Source organism: Cottoperca gobio, chromosome 15 (genome assembly GCF_900634415.1).
Source record: "Cottoperca gobio chromosome 15, fCotGob3.1, whole genome shotgun sequence".
In the NCBI taxonomy this organism is placed as follows: Eukaryota; Metazoa; Chordata; class Actinopteri; order Perciformes; family Bovichtidae; genus Cottoperca; species Cottoperca gobio.
In genome coordinates, this window is record NC_041369.1 from 23,320,869 (window position 1) to 23,342,744 (window position 21,876).

The 21,876-nt window shown below is 40.8% G+C and overlaps 1 protein-coding gene across 2 annotated transcripts in view; it reads left to right on the forward strand.

Moving 5' to 3' along the window:
- The window catches only part of gfra1a (gdnf family receptor alpha 1a), an 82,954-nt gene extending 63,447 nt beyond the window's left edge, over window positions 1-19,507 (forward strand). Inside the window, exons 6-10 of one of the 2 annotated variants that reach the window (XM_029450040.1) lie at window positions 415-524; window positions 1,758-1,892; window positions 8,903-9,084; window positions 14,770-14,817; window positions 16,436-19,507. In XM_029450040.1, the coding sequence (XP_029305900.1) occupies window positions 415-524; window positions 1,758-1,892; window positions 8,903-9,084; window positions 14,770-14,817; window positions 16,436-16,588 (628 nt within the window). In that variant the 3' untranslated portion in view covers window positions 16,589-19,507. Of the gene's footprint in view, window positions 1-414; window positions 525-1,757; window positions 1,893-8,902; window positions 9,085-9,592; window positions 9,739-14,769; window positions 14,818-16,435 lie in introns of those variants that run through there. The other variant, XM_029450041.1, reaches the window with a different exon arrangement.
- Window positions 19,508-21,876: the final 2,369 nt, after the last annotated feature.

Below are 21,876 nucleotides of genomic sequence, written 5' to 3' on the forward strand. Positions count from 1 at the left end.
GTCAAAGTACCAGCACATCACACTCCATCTCACTTCAAATGGTGAATTCCTTGAGAATCTAAACTCCATTTCAATTTCACAAGCCACTGCATCTGTGGGAAAAGTGTAAACAAACATTTGTGAAGGCAGTAAATGAAACAGAACAGATTCGGGGGAGAATTGCCTTTAGCCTCATTCATTCCAGGATATAAAGCAGCCGCAGCATACATAAGAGGGTCATCTTACTCCACTGAAGGCAGACATTAGGAAGGCTAATTGCATCGAGAGAAATAACTTTCAGCGTGCACTCATTTGGACCGGCCATTTTGCTGCACATTCCAATCACATTGGCCATCTGAAGGCTTCATATAAAATCTATTGGAGCTATAATCATGTTTGGCCCTGAAATATGTTTTGGATCTGTGTGTGTTGCAGGTCACGACTGGCTGACTTCTTTGTCAACTGCCAGCCGGAGACTCGCTCGCTGTCGGGCTGTCTGAAGGAGAACTACGCAGACTGCCTCCTCTCATATTCGGGTCTGGTTGGTGAGTACACTTGATAGTTATCCTGCATTTATTCCAGCTCTCTGTGGATTGTTGTCCATTTACTTTAAAGGACACATTCCTTTTCTTATGTTCGTTATTTTGTCTCCCTTGATAAAGGTAGTGCTGAGATCTGGGTATACAAGTTTGATGTAATGTACATATTGAAATGGATTCATTGAGGCAAAGATAACTACAATACAAAGGACTCAGACTGAATAGTTGATAAAGATGTATCAAGACTAGAGTGCAGATACCACCAAGGCCAGGCTAAAAGTGTTTACAGCAAAGTGATTGCTGAGATTTGGAAACACTGCAACATCCCTACAAGTCTGACAAGACGACACGATGAGCAGTCAGATGTTTAGACAAGTTGTAATCAGGCCAACGATCTTCTGTGTTATTCAAAATACTACAGGTACAACTAAAATAGAGTTATCTTAGAAATAGTGGTAGCGATCCCTCATGGACCAGCAAACCTGTACGTGCACAAAGCAGGAAGTAACTTTTTGCAACCTGTGATGGACGTTTGCAACGGACATTTGGAGGTTACCAGTTTGTTTCCAACCGGTCTGATCGTCTGTGTTACTTAAACTGTTGGGTTTCCAGATCTCCGCATTTAACTGGGTGAATACAAGTTTACAACCAATGGAAATGTTGGACAAAACTATGGACTTAAGACCCAAGTTCCTTGAATCTTACTCCTCCTGGTGTAACTAATTCACTAAGTGACTATCACCGTCCGCACAAAGCGTTATGTCCTCACCACACCAGTGAGCTGTCAAGAGTTGGACCTCTGAAGTCATTAAACCAGACCACACATACGCACACTGTCCACCCGGCGCCAATTCCTTCTGCCTACTGCAAAACAAAAAGGCCTGTTTTGGAGCGCAGCCAGCGCGAGGGAACAATCCATTGGGGGAGTGCAGAAATCACTGACTAAAACTATTTTCTTTCCCTCGCAGGGAGAAAGACTATTCTCCATTCCGGCTTCGCTGCATTCTGCTTCCTGCAGAAACCTCACCACACTGCGATACTCCTGTACACGGGACACTGATTTAACTTTATTATTATGGGATTGATAATTTCACACAGGAGGAGGATGATAACTGAGTCTTTAAGGGTTCACATTTTGAGGTTTTTTCTAGACAGTCATCAGCATATCGGGGTTCTCGACACATAGTAAAGATCCTTCGCATTTCTTACTCAAAACTATTGTCCATCCACCTGCTGCAGGTACCGTGATGACTCCCAACTACCTGCGCTCACCCAAGATCAGCGTGTCTCCCTTCTGCGACTGCAGCAACAGTGGCAACAACAAGGACGATTGCGACAAGTTCACCGAGTTCTTCACCGAGAACACCTGCCTCCGTAAGTCCTCCCTGCCCAGCTGTTCTACTCTACTTCAGTCGTATCTCTTCTGTTCTCTCACGTTCTATTTCCATCCACTGTGACGGTCTATCTCCTGTTTTTCTCTTTTCTTTTCTTGTCTCTCCTTCTCTCGCTCTCTCCTCCTAACCAAATATATCCCATTGCCATGCATTGCATTGTTATTCCTCTGCATTGTAGAGAAACGAGTCACACTGCACCACGGTGTCCCTCTGTGTTCTGTAGCAGAACTCCTGCTCCAGATCTCTGACAGAAAGCGGCTTTTTCATCCAGCCAGCTTATACAACCACTTTAATTAACAACCCCCCTCAAACACACACACGTTGTCTGTCTCTATCCCACACACACACACACACACACACACACACACACACACACACACACACACACACACACACACACATATAAACACACCCAGTACCAGCCAAGAGGAACAAGTTGCACATTCTTACCGTGCTGTGGGGATAAGAGCCAGATTCATTGTGTGTTTCTCTGTAATCAAAGCTAATTCTGCTCCTTTTGCTTTGATAGTACACTCAGTATCAGCCAGCTGCTGTCCTCCACAACACAGTTTAAGTGTAATGTGATTCTTCATTGATTCCTGTACGGAGGTCAGAACACAGGGTCATGTAGAGTATCTCGCTCAATGATACCTGAGCTGGATACATGTTTGTATGCACGCTTGGTTAAAGGATGGTTGCTGAAGTCTAGTAGATTGGAGTCAGTAAAAGAATGATGCTAACATGGATTATCATGTTATTATAGAGATAGAAAGGGATGAATGAATTGCACCTGTTATATGAGTGTGGTAGTAAGTCAAGTGTTGGGTCTCAGTGTCAGGTTGGTATAATATCTGACAACCAGATCTCTTATTGAATCTTTTATCGCTTCTTCTTTTCTATTTGCCCAAAAATAAGTACAAAACATTCAGGTTGAAGACCTTCTGTTGGTTTAAATTGTGTGGTCAAGCGGCAAATCAGCTGTCGCAAAATGTTAGGGCACGGTCACACATGTGCGATGCAGGCGTTCACCAAAGTTGAACTCCACACGATGCCACGATGGGATTTTGCTTCGTCACTGAAAGCTTGCATAAACTGGAAGTAAAGGGAGCCGAATGTTCATGTGAAAACAAGTTCCCAAAAGGCCAGAATGAAACCTGGGCTTTCTGTCCGTCCTCTACCAAAGATCATGCATTATAAAAAGAAGTAGCAACATCAAACTGCACGACAGTGAGCAGACAGTCGCTTTCTGCAAAACAAAACTCTAAAAGTTGAACCTAAATAGATTCAATAAGGGATTTGAAGGGATTTGGACTTTATTGGGGGATTTAATATTAAATTTAGGTTTTAGAAAATGATTGAACCCCAATCTTAGTGGAATTATAATTTAAATTAAATGCTAATGGTTAGACACGTCTTCAGACATGCAAATTAAACTTTATTTAAATACAAGATATATCCTAAGAGTAGAAGCAGACTGCCTGATGCTTTGTCTTTAGGACATCTCATAGTATCAAGATAATAAGGGCTTCTACAGTCAGGGTGTGTGTGTGTGTGTGTGTGTGTGTGTGTGTGTGTGTGTGTGTGTGTGGGTGTGTGTGGGTTTGAGCCTGTGCATATTAGTGTATTTCTCAGTGTGTGTGTGTGGGTGGGTGTGTGGGTGGGTGTGTGTGTATGTGAGACGTGCATCGTTCGTTTGATTTTATGTCTGTTCAACTTTGTCAATTTAAGATTTGCAAGATCAAAAAGGTTCAATGTGGTTAAAACAATCTCTCTCTCTCTCTTTCTATATATATAGATATATAGATATATCTATATATATATATATATATATATATATATATATATATATATATATATATATATATATATATAGATAGATAGATATAGATATAGATATAGATATAGATATAGATATAGATATATATATCTATATCTATATACTATTTGCTTTTATTCACTGTAAGGAGCCAAGCAAAGGGCTTATGTGGAGGAATACACTTCCTCTGAATTTCCAGTATTAGTCTTCTGTATTCCCTCTCCCTGTTCTGTACCATCTCTTCCTCCTGCTCGTGCTTCACCTCCCTTCTTCCGGCTCATCCCATCTCTCTGTCTACATCTTTCCTTCATGTCCTCCATCGTTCTGCTCTCATTATGCTTGCTCAGCAGTAACTGGAACTGACAACTCTGAAGATCCTGACACACGCTGGTTACATGGTCATGACTAGAGAGAAACTACAAGAGAGGGAGAAAGAGAGGATATGGAGAGACTGGGACTTTCTGTTATACGTATACTGTTAGATGTGCTGCTGTTCAGAGATGGAAGAGGGTTGCATGGGATGAATGCCTGGCTCTCACATGTCGAACTGTGACACACACATATCTCCAAGCATCTTCTGAGACATTAGAGTCCAACCTTTACAGCTCTTGACCCCTTGGAATGAAGCACTATCTACTTGCAAACTATTATCAAAGCGTACGTCACATGCATGTAGTCAAGCAACATGTGTTCCTTCAGTTTGAATTCTTTTTATAAGCCTTATGACGTAAGAAATATAAAACTTGTCATTCTAAGAACATTTTATGCTCCTGAATAATGCAAGTACACCTTTATATTCTTGAGAATTTAAAGGTCATTGTCCTTTGCAATGAACTTTTAATTCTTAAGAATATTCAGACATTGGAATTGGAAAAATATTAAAATATGCTAAATAAATAAAACATAGAATAATACGAACAAAACAATAAATAAAATGGACTTTCTGGCTCTTGTCCAGTTGTCTATTTTCTGTCCCCTTGCAGGGGTCTCCACCCTCAGGTTTGGAACCAGCGCATTATTATTCTCACGAAAAACACACTTTAATGTATTCGAAGCCTTTTCCAATGTGATGCCTCCCCATGTCCGGAATAGTATTGAATATGCAAAGGTCACACCGTCCAACATGATCATAATTCTAGTATTACTGCAAACCTTGTACAAGTAAAGTGAGATAAAGTGGTAATGTAGACATTCGCGACAGGCAAACTCGTACTGCCCGCACACATATCTGCTGCTGGGGGAAGATGATATCATGTTTGCTCAAATGCACTGTGCTCTTTGCATTTGTGAAGGTTAAAAAAGGCTTTCAAAAGTGTGTGTGTGTGTGTGCTTTTATCTTCTTTGAGGAGCAGTTGTTAGCATTTGAAAGTGAGTGGGGTGTTTTTAGAAAGCAAGGACATTTGGTAAAAAAAGGCTGTTTGAGGGTAAAGACTTGTTTTAGAAGAAGGACAATAAGAGTTATGAATTGTTGTTGGAAGGTGATTCTCACCTAACATGGTTTCAGGTCTGCTGATGTCATCCCCGGAACAGGTGATTGGTTGTAGCAGCAGCAGCTCCCAGGGAAGCTAATTTGCTATCTTGCAAAGCTGGTGATCAAAAATGAAAATAAAAATGCATACGTCATATGTCATATGGGAAGTAATATAATAATAATATTAATAATAATAATAATAATAATAATAATAATAATAATAATAATAATAATAATAAGCTTTATTTGTATAGCACCTTTCACACAAGAATTGCAGCCCAAAGTGCTTCACAGCAAAAACACAACAATTAGTACAAGATTAGACATAATAAGATAATTTACAGAACAATAATCACAGTGTTGATGTACATGAGTCTGAAGTACCATTATAATAATAACAGAATTAAAATAATATAATATAGCAGAATTAAAATAATATAAAATAGCAGAATTAAAATAGTATAAAATAACATTGGAGATCATGCCTAGTTTCTGGTTTACTCCCTTCGGTTAAAGCCAGTTTTTCTCCAATACACATTTATCAGAGAAACTTCTAACGTCTATTTGATCTCAGGCTTTTCAAAAATACACACTCTGAAATGTATCTCAGTTACCTTTACACATTTAATGTTGAACCAAGCATAAATTATTTTAAAGTGGCACCATTAAAAGGCTAAGATAAAAATATATAAAATATCACTATTAAAAGGCTAAAGTAAAGAGATATAAAATATCACTATTAAAAGGCTAAAGTAAAGAGATATAAAATATCACTATTAAAAGGCTAAAGTAAAGAGATATAAAATATCACTTTTTAAACTTTTCACACTCTGTGCTGTGAGTATAATTAGGCCTGAGGTGACGAGGAACGAGTCCATCAACACTTACAATGTGCTCATCATCCTTCTGCTGTCTCTGCACAAAGATACTACTCACACAATGACATGCTCACACACATAAGCACAAATTAAATATGCGTAAGTCGCACAAATCAGGGCTGCAGCATATTGACAAAAGAATTACTTATTTTGTGCTGATTATTGCATCTGAGATATAAATGCCAGCGCATGTCAATAACTTTATATACCGTATTTATTTTACAAGGGGAAAAAAGTAGGTATTGTTAGTTTGAAGAAAATTAAAGATTTTAATAATAATAATAAAACATTAGATTTGTATAGCGCTTTTCTAGAAACTCAAAGACGCTTAAATTATTTATTTTATTTCAGAGAAAGGGCTCGTCCCATAATGTGCTGCTCAGATACATGAATGTGTTTTTTCTTCAGCCATCATCACAAATGTTCGCACTAGTAATTGTTTGTTGATGTGAGACACTGAGAGAAAGTCGTTCCATCTCTATGGATGTAAATCCAGAACAGCAGATGAAGTAAGAAACTCTGTGACAGTGTGAGTTTAATCACAAGTCACTTCTACTTCCTGTTTAAGTCAGTCCAACGAATGTATTTACACACTAGTGTCCAGATGTCAGAAGGTACTCATCCTGCATACAACCAGTGCAAGATCACCTTAATTTAACACACACTGTTCTAATCTGTCGGAGCTGTAATCACAAGCCGTCGAGGACACTGAGTGTGACTCTGACCTGCTGAGAGCTCAGCCTGAGAATCCTCTGCTTCCTTTTGCTTAAAGAAATATCTGGAAGTAGGTCAGCAGGAATAAAGCGACGCTGCCGTGGGGGCTTTCAGAAAAGACCATAAGGAGACGAGGAAAGGTCACCGACTGGAGAAACACCTGCTATCAATCATGCTGCACAGGAGGACGTGCCGCAGCAGGTGCTCCCTTGGCCGTGCGCTGCGACTTTAGGGCTGCGTGATGCCACGATGTGGAGGTGTGGAGCTGAGTCAGCGCGTCTGCTGATCCAGAGAGACTCGTAACTTTACTGTGACTCAGCAAGAGCTCGTAGCAAAACTCATGTGAGGGTTTTCTGATCTGCTGACAACTTTCCTGCCGATTAGATGATAATAAGCAAACGTTTGTGATCATGCCGATTACTTAACTTTGTATTAAATGTGTTTCAGAAGGAACCTGCTTATCTGGAAATAGCAGAATATAGTTAAATAACATTTTGAGGTAAATGTTGGTGTGATTTGAAGAAGGTTAAATGTGTGTTTAAAAGCCTTTATCCCCTGCGGCTGGCGGCACCATCGTATTGAGAGACAGACGTTGTTCAGGTGACACTTCACCTCTGAATGAATGCTTCCTGCAGCAGCAGGAGTTGTTTCAGGCGTCGGGAGCTTCTGTACAGAGAGGACGACACAGACACTAACTGATGAGTTGGTGCGTTAGTGAAAGCTGGCGTTGATCAACTCTGCATGAAAAGACGTGTTGGGAGCAGACACATACATTACAGGTTGTGTTTGTAGTATTGATCTGTGCATCTGATTGTTAATGTCAGTTGTTTTAAATACCACCTACTACCACAGTTTTCTTTGTCTGTGCACAAAAGTACAAACATTTTTTACAAGAAATATATAATCAATCTAGTTTTATTTATGTTAATTTAACAATACAGCTATTTGTTTTTAAATATATGCATATTTGCATTACATTTGGCAAAGAATACACTGAAAAACATCTAATATGTGCTGTGCATCCTGCAGACTTACGTGTCTCCACATGCATGAATATCTCAGTGGGGTTAAAGAGCTGTTATGCAGATCAGCTTTCCTTTACCAAAGTATCAGGGTCATAACTCACTGTTTGAAGAATATCGTTACGTTCAAACAGCAGCTCTGTGAAGCTCATCTTTCCTCTGGTGTGTGTGTGTGTGTGTGTGTGTGTGTGTGTGTGTGTGTGTGTGTGTGTGTGTGTGTGTGTGTGTCTTTCACATCAAAGCCATAGAGCGCTATTAATAGGGCCACTAATGGACTCTAATAGTAAATAGCCACATCAGCACTCCAGTTTTTGACTGTGTGGTGAATTTATAATGGAGGGAAGTGATAACAAAACTTAAGTACCTTCTAACTCACCTTTAATTGTGGTTTAGGCCGGTGCAATATAAAGCTTTATTTCAACATGGGGACTAACTAAGCGTGTGATTCATGATAACATCCAGCTTTGTGCTAAAGTGACCTGCTTGGAATTACGACGCAGTACTTCTGCTGTGGCTAATAAAACTAATTCTTTACCAGCTCAGCAAACCTCATGGAGGAGTCCTCCTCTCAAACCTGCCATCTGATTACAACACAGATTTATGTTACTTGTTAGGCGGCGATCTCCAGTGGCTGTCATAATTCTGACGGGAACAAAGGAGGAAGTCAGGTCAATAAACAATAATGGTAAGTACACGTAGGGACGAAGTCGCAGGGGATGGATCGAACAAACGGGAGTCTGTGTGTGAAGCCTGAAGTCAACCTCGTGTTGTTTTAAGGGTCATACGTAAAGTTATGTTTCGTTCTGTAGCCTGAACCAAGCGGTGCCACCGCTACGTTCAGGTATGAGGACCTGTTCTCCGGTCGGGGGACTCATTTAGGAAACACTCCTGTGGGTCGTATTAGAGGGGAGGAACACACAACCTATGACACGTTGTTCTGGTGTGTTAACGTCTTGTTTCTTCTGAAGGAGATGTGAGTCTGTGTCAGCTGGTTGTTTTAACTCACGGTAGGTGATCCGTACATAGTTCACCTGCCAAGCACCAAAGAGTTTGTTGTCCACAACTTATCAGTTCTCTCTCTCTGTGTAGGTAATGCCATCCAGGCCTTTGGGAATGGGACAGATGTGGGAGTGTGGCAGCCGATGTCCCCCGTCCAGACCACCACCTCCACCACCACCCCCTACCAGAAGAACCGCGAACGCAACCCCAACACCATCGACAACAACATCAACACAGACCCGGGCATCTACCACTTCTGTGGCAGCCTACAGGTTAGACACACACACACACACACACACACACACACACACACACACACACACACACACACACACACACACACACACACACACACACACACTGTACCTGCAAGCTCGCCGCTTTTTGGTGAAATTCAAAACATGTCATCAATGTTTCGATCCGAAGAGCTTTTGTTTATCAGCGAACATCAACGTGCAGTGTGCTGCTTGCAGAGCGTGCAGAACTTTATTGTCTCAGGCTTAAGATCGTCCGTGACGTTCAAGAGTTTGTTTTAATATATTTGAATCTCCTGTACTTGGCACTTCTACTCCACTACATCTCCTCTTTGTACTTCACTACATTCACCTGACAGCTTGAGTTACAAGTTACTGGCCCTGATACGATCGCTACATCACGACTGTGAACTCGTCTTCTGCTCGTGGTATCGCATCACAATGTTACCGTGACTCATTCTCCCTCCACGTCATTCTCCCGATCAGTGTGTGAGTCCGGCTGTTGGTGACACACTTGTGTGTGCAGGTCCATCTGTGTCCCGGTCTGTGCCAGGCCCATTGTGCCTGATATGTTGGAGCAGCTACAACTGCTCAATCTGAACTACAGCTATCTGGCTGATGAAACGAGAGGGATCACAAGCAGCAGTCCTGTGATGGGCTCCCCCCGGGGCAGCGAGGAAGTGGAGATAATACTGTCTTTACCGGCCGAGCGAGGACAGGAACTAACACAGAGGAACACTGCAGCCCGATGAAGCGCCACGGCATCAGTGAACTTATTGTTGACCCTCCCTAACAGAAGAAGTCACTAATATTTCTTACAATCTTCACGATAACGGTCACTTGTTATCTGAATGTTGTTTGTGCTCCACACAGCAGATCCACAGATGCAGAACTTTGCACTATTGTTTATGCAATCTGTAAATATGTAAACTTACTAACAAGCACCGTGTTTCTTAATGAACTCAGGAGTAACAATAGCTTCATTCACTTTTTAATGTCCACTGTTTAACCATCCAAATCTAGAAGGCTGAATGTAAATAAACTTACTAGTGCATTGAGTGTTAGCTCTGAACCGTTGCAACAGTTCTACGTGCAGGAACTACAGCGTGACCGTGTGTTACCTGTCTGGTAGTATGACTGTCTGTCATTGAATAATAAAGTCTTTGAGGATAGTACAAATGTTGCATAAGAACACAAAGCAATTGCATATAAATCTGTCCTAAACATAGAGCCAGGAGAGAGCAGCGAGCAGTGGAGGCTCGATCCTTTACAATCATTCCATCAAACTTTATTACTAGACTCAGGGTCCAGATACAAGACATTACATAGAATAAACAGATTGTGCCTTTAACTTTGTGTTAATGCCACAGGCGCGCACACACACATGCATACACACACACACAGAAACACACACACGTGCAGGCTTACTGTCATGCAAGTTTAGTTTACACAGACAGGTATTGTAGAGAGATGCCATTACACACCAATGCAAGTGCACTGACTCGCTGACACACACACACACACACACACACACACACACACACACACACACACACACACACACTCACACACACACACACAAACACACACACACACAGTCTGTACTGATAATGAGCTTTGGTGGTGTACTGGTGCGTGTGCTGTTGGCACTGCTCCGATAACACGTCAAGTACAAGTTAATGAGAGAGTTGTTCTAAACCACTCTTCCAGTGTGTGTGTGTGTGTGTGTGTGTGTGTGTGTGTGTGTGTGTGTGTGTGTCTTTTCCTCAGTATATTGAAGTGTGTGTATGATTTGGTGTTTTCGTATGTCGGTATGAAGGCAGGCTACGCTGTTGTAATGACACACTCAAGGGACAGGCCTGTGAGAAGATTCACTCCACTCTTTTCACTGATCTCACACACACACACATACACACACACACACACACACACACACGCACACAATAACCATTAACCTTCTACACTGCTCGGCTCGACGCTAAACAACGGCGCTGATCGGCTCTGAGTTTGTTCCTCTGTAACAACCAATAGGATACAAAGGTCTGAACCCAGACAAGTGCAGAGATGCTGATTTAGATTTCAAATCAAATCAAATCAAATTTATTTGTATAGCCCAATATCACAAATTATACATTTGTCTCAGTGTGCTTTACAGACTGTACAGGTTACAACATCCTCTGTCCTTAGACCCTCGCATCGCACAAGGAAAAACTTCCTAAAAGAAACCCCAAAATTAAAGGGGAAAAAATGGAAGAAACCTCAGGGAGAGCAACTGAGGAGGGATCCCTCTCCCAGGACGGACAGACGTGCAATAGATGTCGTGTGTACAGGATAAACAACATAGTACAAATACAACATTTGACAGAAATTATGTTGTGTTGGAAAAAAAAAAAAAAGAAATAGAAAGTTTGGATGAATTTGTATTCATCACCTCAACATTTGAGTTTTGTCCAGATCTTTGGATCATCAGGCCCAGCTGTGGTTTGTGCTTTGAGCTAGTGCTAACATGCTAAGCTTAGCTTACATTAAACCCGATCATTATCACTATCTCAGACTTGTCAGTGAGAGTTTGCACGATGTTAGCATTCAAAGTACTGCAACACTGGCTTGTTCCGTCTTTGTGTGACGTGAAAGTAGAACAAGTGAGTAACTTTCTTCTTCTTCTGCATTTAGAGGAAGTTATAACCCTGGAAGGACAGTTTTTACTTCCTCATCACACAACACAGCTAGATATGCCCACAGCATACCCACCACGATAAAACAACATGTCCACACACACACACACACACACACACACACACACACACACACACACACACACACACACACACACACACACACACACACACACACACACACACGCACAGTTTGCATGCCTCAGGGCTCCATCAGCCTGTTCTTATGAATATCGTTCACTCCTGAGCATGCAGGAAGTGCCCTGGACAAATATGCAAATCTAGCACATGCTAATGTGACTTTTCAGAACGGGCAGGTATTAGGCAAATCTAAAACACGTGGACATAAGGCAGGAAAACACATTTGAATTTGTTGATGTCAGAATCTTTTTCAGTTGCAGTTGTTTAATATTAAAGCACACATACAAAGGATATATAGTTTGTATGTGTGTTATAAGTGGGATCTGTTTTAAAGGGTCATCTGCACGTTTGGCTTTATTTGGAAGATTTCAAGATACTGTGTCCAACCGTCTCAGGAAGTACAGATGGATATGTAAAGGCATGTGTCTGCAAGGCGAGACGGTTGTAGAGGTAAGTGAGAAAAATGGTTAAAATGCTGCGTTTGTTATGAATTAAGACGTCTACAAACACATGTTACAGCATCAGAAGAAAACAAAGTCACTGATTCGATCTCTTATTACAGCAACACACGCGTGTTAGTGTTTGAGTCATCGTGGGGACATTATAACAGTAAAGCATTAGCAGTGGCAGATGGAGCCCTACATTCTATCATTTCAATATCCAAATGTTTTATTGTGAAATGCTCAAAGTGCCGTCAGGATTTAAGACTTTAGCAACAAGAAAGTTCATTATCATTAAGATCTCTGGAAGATGAACTCTCATCACAGATGGGACCATGAAACTGATGCTTGCTTTCAGTCATCGTGCTCCTCAGTCACTGTGTTTGTTGACACACACACACACACACACACACGCACACACACACACACACACACACACACACACACACAGTTACATCCTGAATGCAGAGATCCAGTTTGCAGGTCATTAGAAGCAAAGCATGAAATATCTTCCTCCTCATAATCAGATGCCTTATTTATCAAATACAGAACAAACATATGAAATGTTCAGATGCTGATTACGAGGCTGCAAATCAACTCATTGTGGGCTTTTGCAATCAACACAAGTGGTAATCACTTTTACCTTTTACCAAATGTACCTGGAGAGAGAAAGAAGAAGCCGACGTGATGCGTCATCTCTCAACAAATGTCATGTTCATTCGTACATTTGTCTTTTTATTACCTTGGCTGTAGTTCGACTTCTTAAATAAGATGCATAAAGCAGCTCTTCCACACAACAAGCTTCTAACGATAACCAGGCACTGTTTGTCATGTGTGTTGAGTCAGCAGTTTGTGGAGATCCCATCGTTCTTATGACATGTTTACAATATTAAAGTTTAAGCTCAGCATTTGTAGAGATTTGCATTCATCTCCGACGACTCCATTGCTCGGTGCAGGCGCAGGAGGAAGCGATGCCCTTTGTCGGGTGAAATGAACAGTTTGGGACGTTACTCTGACATTTCCACAGTATTAACAAAGTGTTTGAGTTTCCTAAACGTATGTAAACCTCAACCACTGACTGCTGATGCCCGATTCCAACACTTAACACTTTTCACTTACCACTTCCACTGTGTTTGCACGTTCACATGGAGGGTTCACCACATGGGGTGTAAATGATGGTGGGGCCGAGGGGATATGTCTCTACCATATCAATTGTTCTGCGTTATATTTGTCTCCTGGCGCCTGAATTTTGTGTTTTCCAGCAGAATGTACAATATTAAAACCTCCGGCCTCAGTCCACCGTATTAGATGCCATCCCAAAACAAATACTAGAGAGTGGACGTGGGACATGAAACCCTCCAGCAGTGAGTCCTCATCGACCCAACCAGCTTACCGACCGTGTGCAACGCCGTTTCCTGTCCGTCGGGGAACGTGCTCCGTATAAACAGTTCTGTGCAACGACCCGTGCAAACAATAACTCGTAAACTAAGATAGACGTCTCATATTGTCGTACAGACGTTAACAACATAAAGGTTACATTGACTTTAATAGACCTTTGTAAACGAGAAGATGTTTACAACAACAATATTACATTTATCTCCATAAGCGTAGTTGGCGCTTCCGAAAGATGCTGATATGAAACAAAGTTACCAAACGTTATGACAGTTCCTGTTTCTGTCAGAAAGGACCGACGGGCGATCAAGTTCTTTGAGACGACTGAACGTCTGCAGAACTCAACCACAGACTCAGACGAGTCTTGTGGAAGACACTGCTGTCATGTTAATATTGCACTATTCAAATGTGGTAAGTTACACAGTCAAGCAATCAAAGCATCCGTAATTGCTGGCATCACACAGCTGCGTCTCACCTTCGGTTACACGCGTGGAAAGTGTGTTTGTGTGTGTGAGAGAATCAAAGGCCTCGTGTCTGAGCGTGCGACAGCCGCTGAATGATAAACGTGAGATGAGCCGGGCTTGACTGTCCCTCTGTGCTCAGCCTCACTCTTCTTCTCCTCCTCTGAAATATCAAAGGCTTTAAAAGTTTAACAGGCTCTCAGGGTAAACTGTCCAAGGTTATTGTCCTTTTTCCAATTTAGCTTCAGTCTCCAATCTGGTTTTATGATCAGCTGAGCGCCGAGCTTTCATAAACCTAGAAATGTGACGCTTATTTGAAGTTTCGTCACAGTGTCTGAACAGTGTGCTGTTTGTACCTGTTGTGTAAACATATCGGCAGAATACTTTCAATCTGATTAGATCGTTCGATCAGCTGCTCCATTGTTGATCAAAGTGAACTACGTCTGTGTGTTCAGTTCAGTGTCGGTGTGTCAAAGGGATGAAATGCAAAGTGAATCTTTATTATTGAACATATAATGCAACAACAACACATGTGTGTGTGTGTGGATGTTGTTTCTAACATGGATTTTGATTCTTTGTATTTTTCTGTTTCAGGCTCAGAAGTTAAAGTCAAACTCGAGTGTCGACGGCGTCTTCTGCGTGGTGAGTCTGCCGTTAATTCAGCATGGAAATCCAAAGAACTGCATGAAAAACTTCATCACAAAACAGATTTCCAACTAAACCTCTGGTCGATTTAAAGCAACGACATGACAGGTTAATATGACAGGATGAAATACTTGAAGGTATTCAACCACAGCAATGACTGAAGTTGAGTTACATGGAAGGCGCCTCTCTATCTTTCTGTGTTGTCTGTTATTTTTACTGTTCACTTACAGTAAAACTTTATTTACCTTTTTGCTTCTTTGTTACAATCATGTCGCAGTTAAAAGGTATCTTTAAGGCAACTAAATATACGTTTTCAGAGCATTATTTAATGCACTAACAGAGTTATAACAGAAATAAAGTATGTATACTTAGACAAAATGATATCAAAGGACGTCTTTAAATTGAAATATCACAGTCTGTGCAAAGCTGCACAACTTGTGTTGGGATGTGAACTCTTAAAATGATTCATTTTATCTCCGAAAACTATTTTATTTGAGACCAAAAGACATTTGCTGAGCTGCCAAATAATCACAAAGTGTAATCTGACCTCGCTGTTGGAAGTCTCCGACCTCCCTCTGACTGTGATTCCTTTCTGCCTCTTTTGTAAACTCCTGGTCTTTGTAGTTCTTTTGAGGCTGAAATGGGATTGTCGCTTATCTGGTGGCTTTTAAAGTTCACTGTAAATGTCATTGTACAATAATAAGGCTCTGTTATGCACCGCACTGACATTTAATAGAGGCAGGGACAGGTCTGGGGGAGATGACCCAGCCGTTAGCTCGCAGCTTTATTAGCAAGCCAAGGAGCGGTGGTGAAGCTATATATAAACATACTTACGCATGGCATGGAAGTGTACACACACACACACACACACACACACACACACACACACACACACACACACACACACACACACACTTTTTAGCTTTCCACTGTGGCATTTTAGTCATAAAAAACAACCTGTGTCATCGCCTACCACATGAATATGATTAAGAGATTTTATAGGTGAAACTTAAGTGTCCCAGTGTGATACAACAACACAATACCTTTCTCCAAATGTGACGTATGTGACGCATGAATAAATAAAGACCTAAAACGTGACAATGATACTTATTGTTGTTGTTTTCAAGCTGTGATGAAAAGATCTCAGCATGTGCTGTGTGTGAGATCCAGAAGCACCTGCTGCTCAAAGAAAGTCACTTTGACGTCACCCTTTGGTTTGTGGACTGTAGTGTTGAAGCCTTGAGTGTGGTCGTCGCCATCTTGAGTTTTTGGAGCCAGAAGAGGGCCATATTTTGAGGCGCTGGGGAGGGATACACATTGCTAAGTCCCCGTGGTATAGACCTGTTAATCACAAAGTAGTCCCGCCCTAAAGCATGTCTATTGGAACTTTAATTTACTAAACAAACATATTGAAGAAAACTTGCGATTGAGACTCATGAAATGTTTTGAGGTTATTTTCTCGTAGACTTCTATGCAATCTGACTTATTTTTGGAAACTGTGGAGTCGCCCCCTGCTGGCCATTAGAAATAATACATGTTTAAGACCCCGAGGCTACGTCCACTTCTTTTATAGTGTGTGACAAATGCTAATTCTTTTTTTTACCCTCCCCCTCAGGACCCTCAGATAGACGATCCAAGTACATCCAACTCCATCCTGAGAAATTCGGCTGTCTCCAGACGGCCCGCGGGCCCAGCCTCTCTGCTGCACCCGCTGCTGTGGCTGTGGTACTGCGGCCTGCTGGCGCTCTCCTCGCCGGGCGTCTTGTAGCCTCACCGCTTCACAGCAACAAACTGCAACGGACTGACAAACACACATTTGTATAAAAGAAAAAGCGAAACAAGAAATGATATCCTTTCTTCTCAGTAAAACCTGTTGTACTTTTATTTTTATTTCTCTTTTGATTCCTACTTTGTTTTAGTTTTTTTATGAATTGTGTTGTTTTACTGTTTGTTTTGCATTGCAGCTGTGTGCTGAAGCGTTGATCTGTACGTGTTGACTCAGTTTGGCTGTGTTCCCTTTAGGTTAGTTGAAAAAAAAAGGGATCTAAAGCTTCCATGTTGCTCTCTTGGGCAGAAATGAGAAATACTCGTGGACTACATTCCAATAAACCGCAGCCGGTGGCTCTTGGAAAGGTACACAATGTAAATTAGCATCGATTTTTTCACCCACGTCTGTTTGTGTGTCGAGGCTATCGGTGGGATCTTCTGCTCAAAAGTCACAGTCCGTTCAGTAACAGCTATGTTTTATCACTCGGGCAGCGTTTTAGGTGTTATTCTCCTCTGTGGTTTGTGTTTGTTTTGATAATGACGTGATCTGGTATTTTACATTTTTATGAAAGTTCCACGTGGATATTTACCTGACAAAAAACCTAATTCAGGGTGAACACCAATAACCTGAAGCATCAGAGAAGTTAGAACAACCGCGCCCAAACCGTCTTCACGGTAGCTCATTCTGAACACACATCGCCGCTGGCATAAGCACACAGGCAAAGACCCACACACACACACTGCACATGTTCACACATTCAGACAAACATACAGAAATACACACACAGCGACCGGCTTTCTGCTCCCTTTAGTTTTTTTAAGACCTGGCACAACAGAGTGAAACTGCGAGGTCACTGGACAGCCGGTTCCAAGCTGCTGTGGAGAGCTGAATCCGCTCATTGTGATTGTACATACTTGTAATTGTTAGAAATCCAAACCATGTTCAGTGTTTCTCTTTGGAAGGTGCCCGAATTAATCTTGTTTTCTCTTTTGTATGTATTTTGCTGCACTGCGTTGACGAAACAAGAGCTGAGGAAAAAAAAAATAGGCTTATTGTTATATGTATTCAACGGTAACTCACACTTACATTGCGACGAAGCTCAAAGCATCTTTTCAGTTTCAGTTCAGTGTTTTTAAGACTTATTGCCTGAATTGTGAAACTGTCAACACGCGTTTTAGGGAGCGAGCGATCACGTGATGCTGACCTGTCGCTAACCCCACCGCCTGGCGAGCTTTGTGTTCTAGTGCACCATGATAACTGTGCACAGATGATAATCATTTATAGAATAATTGGCGTTTGATTTAAAATAAAATGAGATAAATCACACTAGCCTACGAGCTAATACACAGATTTCTCCAGGTCGACTTATTTGAAAACATAAACCCTGAATAAATCTTTTTGTTACACATAACTTGTAACACCAAACAATGTGTCTGCTCCATGGCTTTGGAAGTATCGCCATGGTAATACTGTAGCTACAATGCTACTGTTTTTAGCTAGGTGTGCTAACATTAGCAGCTAACAACTCATATTGTTTAAAGGATTCCTGGAAAGGTTAAAAAAGCTCATTGGATGCAGACTGTGGCTCGTTTTAGGCTCAGCTGGACTGCGAAGCTGCTGTGTCTTTAAATAGTTGCTCAAATTTGATTCAGCAAACAGTAAATTCTGTCTTGTTTTTAAAGCGATAAGTGCAACATGTGCTTACTGTTTGTACATCGTTTGCTCCTGCTGGGGAAAATAAAAAGACGCACCATCGGCATCACGTTCAAACCTCAGATTCAGACCCATCTGTGTCCCTTCAACACGTGATCCGGACGTTTACACTGAGGCATGTTCAGTTACGTCATCCGTTTGGACACTGACAGGAGCATTAATGACGCTGCTTGGGTTTATGTAGCTTCTCAAAACATGATTAATGTATAGCATAACTTAAATGTTATTTACCAAGCATAAACATGGTATATGCACTGTATGTACTTGGCTGAAACTATACATTTGGACAAATAAATGTCTGATATTCTATTCCAGAGCATTGTGAGCTATTTTGACATTCAGATACAACATAGAGTACATTGAATAAACCAGAATATTGTTTTATAGAACAACTTATGTGTATATTTCTCCCAGTATGTACATGATTATGGAATATTATTGCATCTGAGAAAGAGGATATCAATGTAACTCTCCTACTGTAGTTATATACTGTATTGTTTTGTACCATAGCCCCATTTATGATGTTGCTTAAATATAGTATTGGGTTTTTTGGCTAAGATTTGAACTTATTTTTCTATCGTTTACTAATGTTTGCTGTTTTCATGAGTTGAATGAGGTGGAACGAGCACAGACTCGTGTTTAAATTGTAATTATTTTGGTTTTACTGCATACTTATGTTGACAATAACTAAAAGTTGAGCAAGAAAGTGAATTGTCATTGCATGGTGATTGAGAAGGAAGACATATATTATATACCATACCATTTAAGGATTATTTGATGGTATATTTGACCAGAGGTGTGCGAGTGGGAACACTCACAGACTGAATGTGTGCAGGGAACGTTACAGAGAAATGTTAAGAGTTGCTACACGACAACAACTCTGACTGGGACTGATTACATTTCTCACAGTGTCTTACGGTACGTCTGATCATTTTATATTTGAATCCCAGTGTCATATCTTCATCGGCCCTGGAATAAGGAATTTATAGAGGTGGCTCAGAACTGGGATCACATCCGCCTGATGTAAGGGTCCCACTTTTGGACAAAAAAAAAGATGTTAAATATGTTTGCTGTCCATCTCTAAACCATCTGTTGTTTCACAGACGCAGACTCCCTCAGCTACCTGGCATCATTAACTTCTTAGCTTGTGAAAATGTAAAATCTATTGTACAAAAGTTATGATTAAAAACTGTTAAATCACCCAGACTGTTTGTACCTGGTGTCTTTTCACTGACAGACCTGGATGACACAGATATGTGACATAAAGCAGAACGTTTGAGGCGATCCTGACTCAGATAAGACCTCCTGAGTTAATGTCGCTGACCTCAGGCTACAAAGCCAAAGGAACCATGAAGAGCAGAGAGATAAGAAAGAGTCATCTGAGGTTTCTGACAACTTTATTTCTTTTAGCTTTGGAGAACTAGCAGGAGGTGCAGGGGTCAAATCAGCCCAGCTGAGTACTCAGCGACTTTATTATCCAGCGCTGCATGAGGAGACACAAAGAGACAGAAGTAGAAACTCCCTGCATCAAGGTGGACGTTCACCTGCAAGCAACTTCAAATGATAACGGAAAAAATGGCATGTTGGGCTTGTGAACCTCATTTATAACATTACATGACTTTAAAGGAGTCAATAAAATAACTGACACATAACACACAGTAACCTGATCAAATAACAAGGATGTGGCCGAGTGATTACGTTAAGTGTGTGTGTGTGTGTGTGTGTGTGTGTGTGTGTGTGTGTGTGTGTGTGTGTGTGTCTGTGTGTCTGTGTGTGTGTGTTAGTGCATATATGTGATGCTGCTGAGCTGTTTATATAACTGACAGGGGTTTTATTCTTATTATTACTATTATTACTCTTTATTTTATTTTTATTTTTTTATTTTTTTATTTTTTATTAAAACATTTTTCATTAAAAAAAAATATTATTATTATTAAAAAAATATTAACAGGGAGTCTGTTGTCTGCATATCCTGTAAAGTGTCTGTCTATAGAAAGTGAATATGTCCCATAAGAAACACCTTAATACCTAAAGCAGACTCCCCCCCGGGTGGTAACCTCCACCCTCGTGCTGACAGCAGGAGACATTCATTACCGCCACTCTTCTCATAATGGGCAGTAAGTTGAACGGTAAAGTGATGGCTTAAACAGCTCCCATTTATGTCTCCATGTATTAAATGGTGTCCATAGTCATTGACATAGAGGACATCTACTGACGCATTTCCAACATTATTAATAAAACATTAATGTAAAACAGCAAAGGGTGCTGGGTAAATGGTCTGACTTCTGCACATCATCGTCATAAAATGCCAGAAAATGAGTCTGACATTTGAATGTGATTTCTAGTCATAATTCTGCATTATCTTTCCACACGACCATTAGACCAACTGCACGTCCTCGAGCCGATACGCGGCACGGTAATAACAGGAGTCGCAGTTTAACCACATTTACCGAGAATGTAGGTAGTTCTGGAAGCGGCCATGAAGGCCACGTGAAGCTGCACGCGACAACATGTTGATACTTTCAGACCATTCTATGTAATGGAGTATTCCTTCACTGTGGTACTGCTATGTTCAAACATATTAATACTTTTATTTCTCTCTGCTTTAAAATCCAGTCGGAAACTTTAATTAGTCAATTAGTTTCCCAGTTAATCATTTAGGCTTTACAATCTGAAAGCATTTTGAAGAAGCTGACTAACAGTGTTTGTTTCATTCACGATAATTCCCTGCGTGACGAATCTTCACGTTTGAGATGCAGAACGAGACATGTTTGTTATTCCTGCTTGAGAAATGACGTCTGCTTGTCACAAGGATTCATAAAGAAGGAATCAAGATAACTGATCTCGCAACACACACTGTCACTTCTGTTGTGTCCTGGTTTGAAATATGACAATTAATCGTGTGAGAGATACAGAATATGATTGAGGATAACTACATTATAAATGTTCTGATTATAAATGTTCTTTAAGAGGTGGAAGTGTGAATACTTTAAGACTTTAAGAAGTTCTGACGGGCAGTTTTCACTATTGTTATACATTTTATAGATTAAAAAACTAATGATATTGTCATATTATGTTGAAAATATGAAGTAATAATCAAAATAATCATAACACAAGACTCTACAAAAAACTACATTTGACTTGTGAAACCTAGATTATAATATGATGCTTCATATAAATCCTGATGATAGTCACACAACCCTGAAACGAAACCCCCCCGGCTTCACAGCACGAGCGTAAAGACGGCCTTCAATATCACTTATATTGGATGTGTAAAGCAGCATTTCACATGCAGAGAAGGAGTGTGTTAAGAGTCATTAAAGTCCTATTTTCTTACTGTAGAACGGCGTCAGTGGTTATGAGCGCACAGTGTGAGTGCAGCTGTGCAGCTGTGCAGGTAACAACGGGCTTTGGTGCAGCAATAAAAGAGAAGCAGAAGAAGAAGAAGAAGAAGAAGAAGAAGAAGAAGAAGAAGAAGAAGAAGAAGGAGTGACAGTTCCAAAATTACATCATTCTTGCAGCTGACAAGACTGAGCTCCGTCTGTTTCTTGCACTGCAAATCTCCTTCTTTTGTT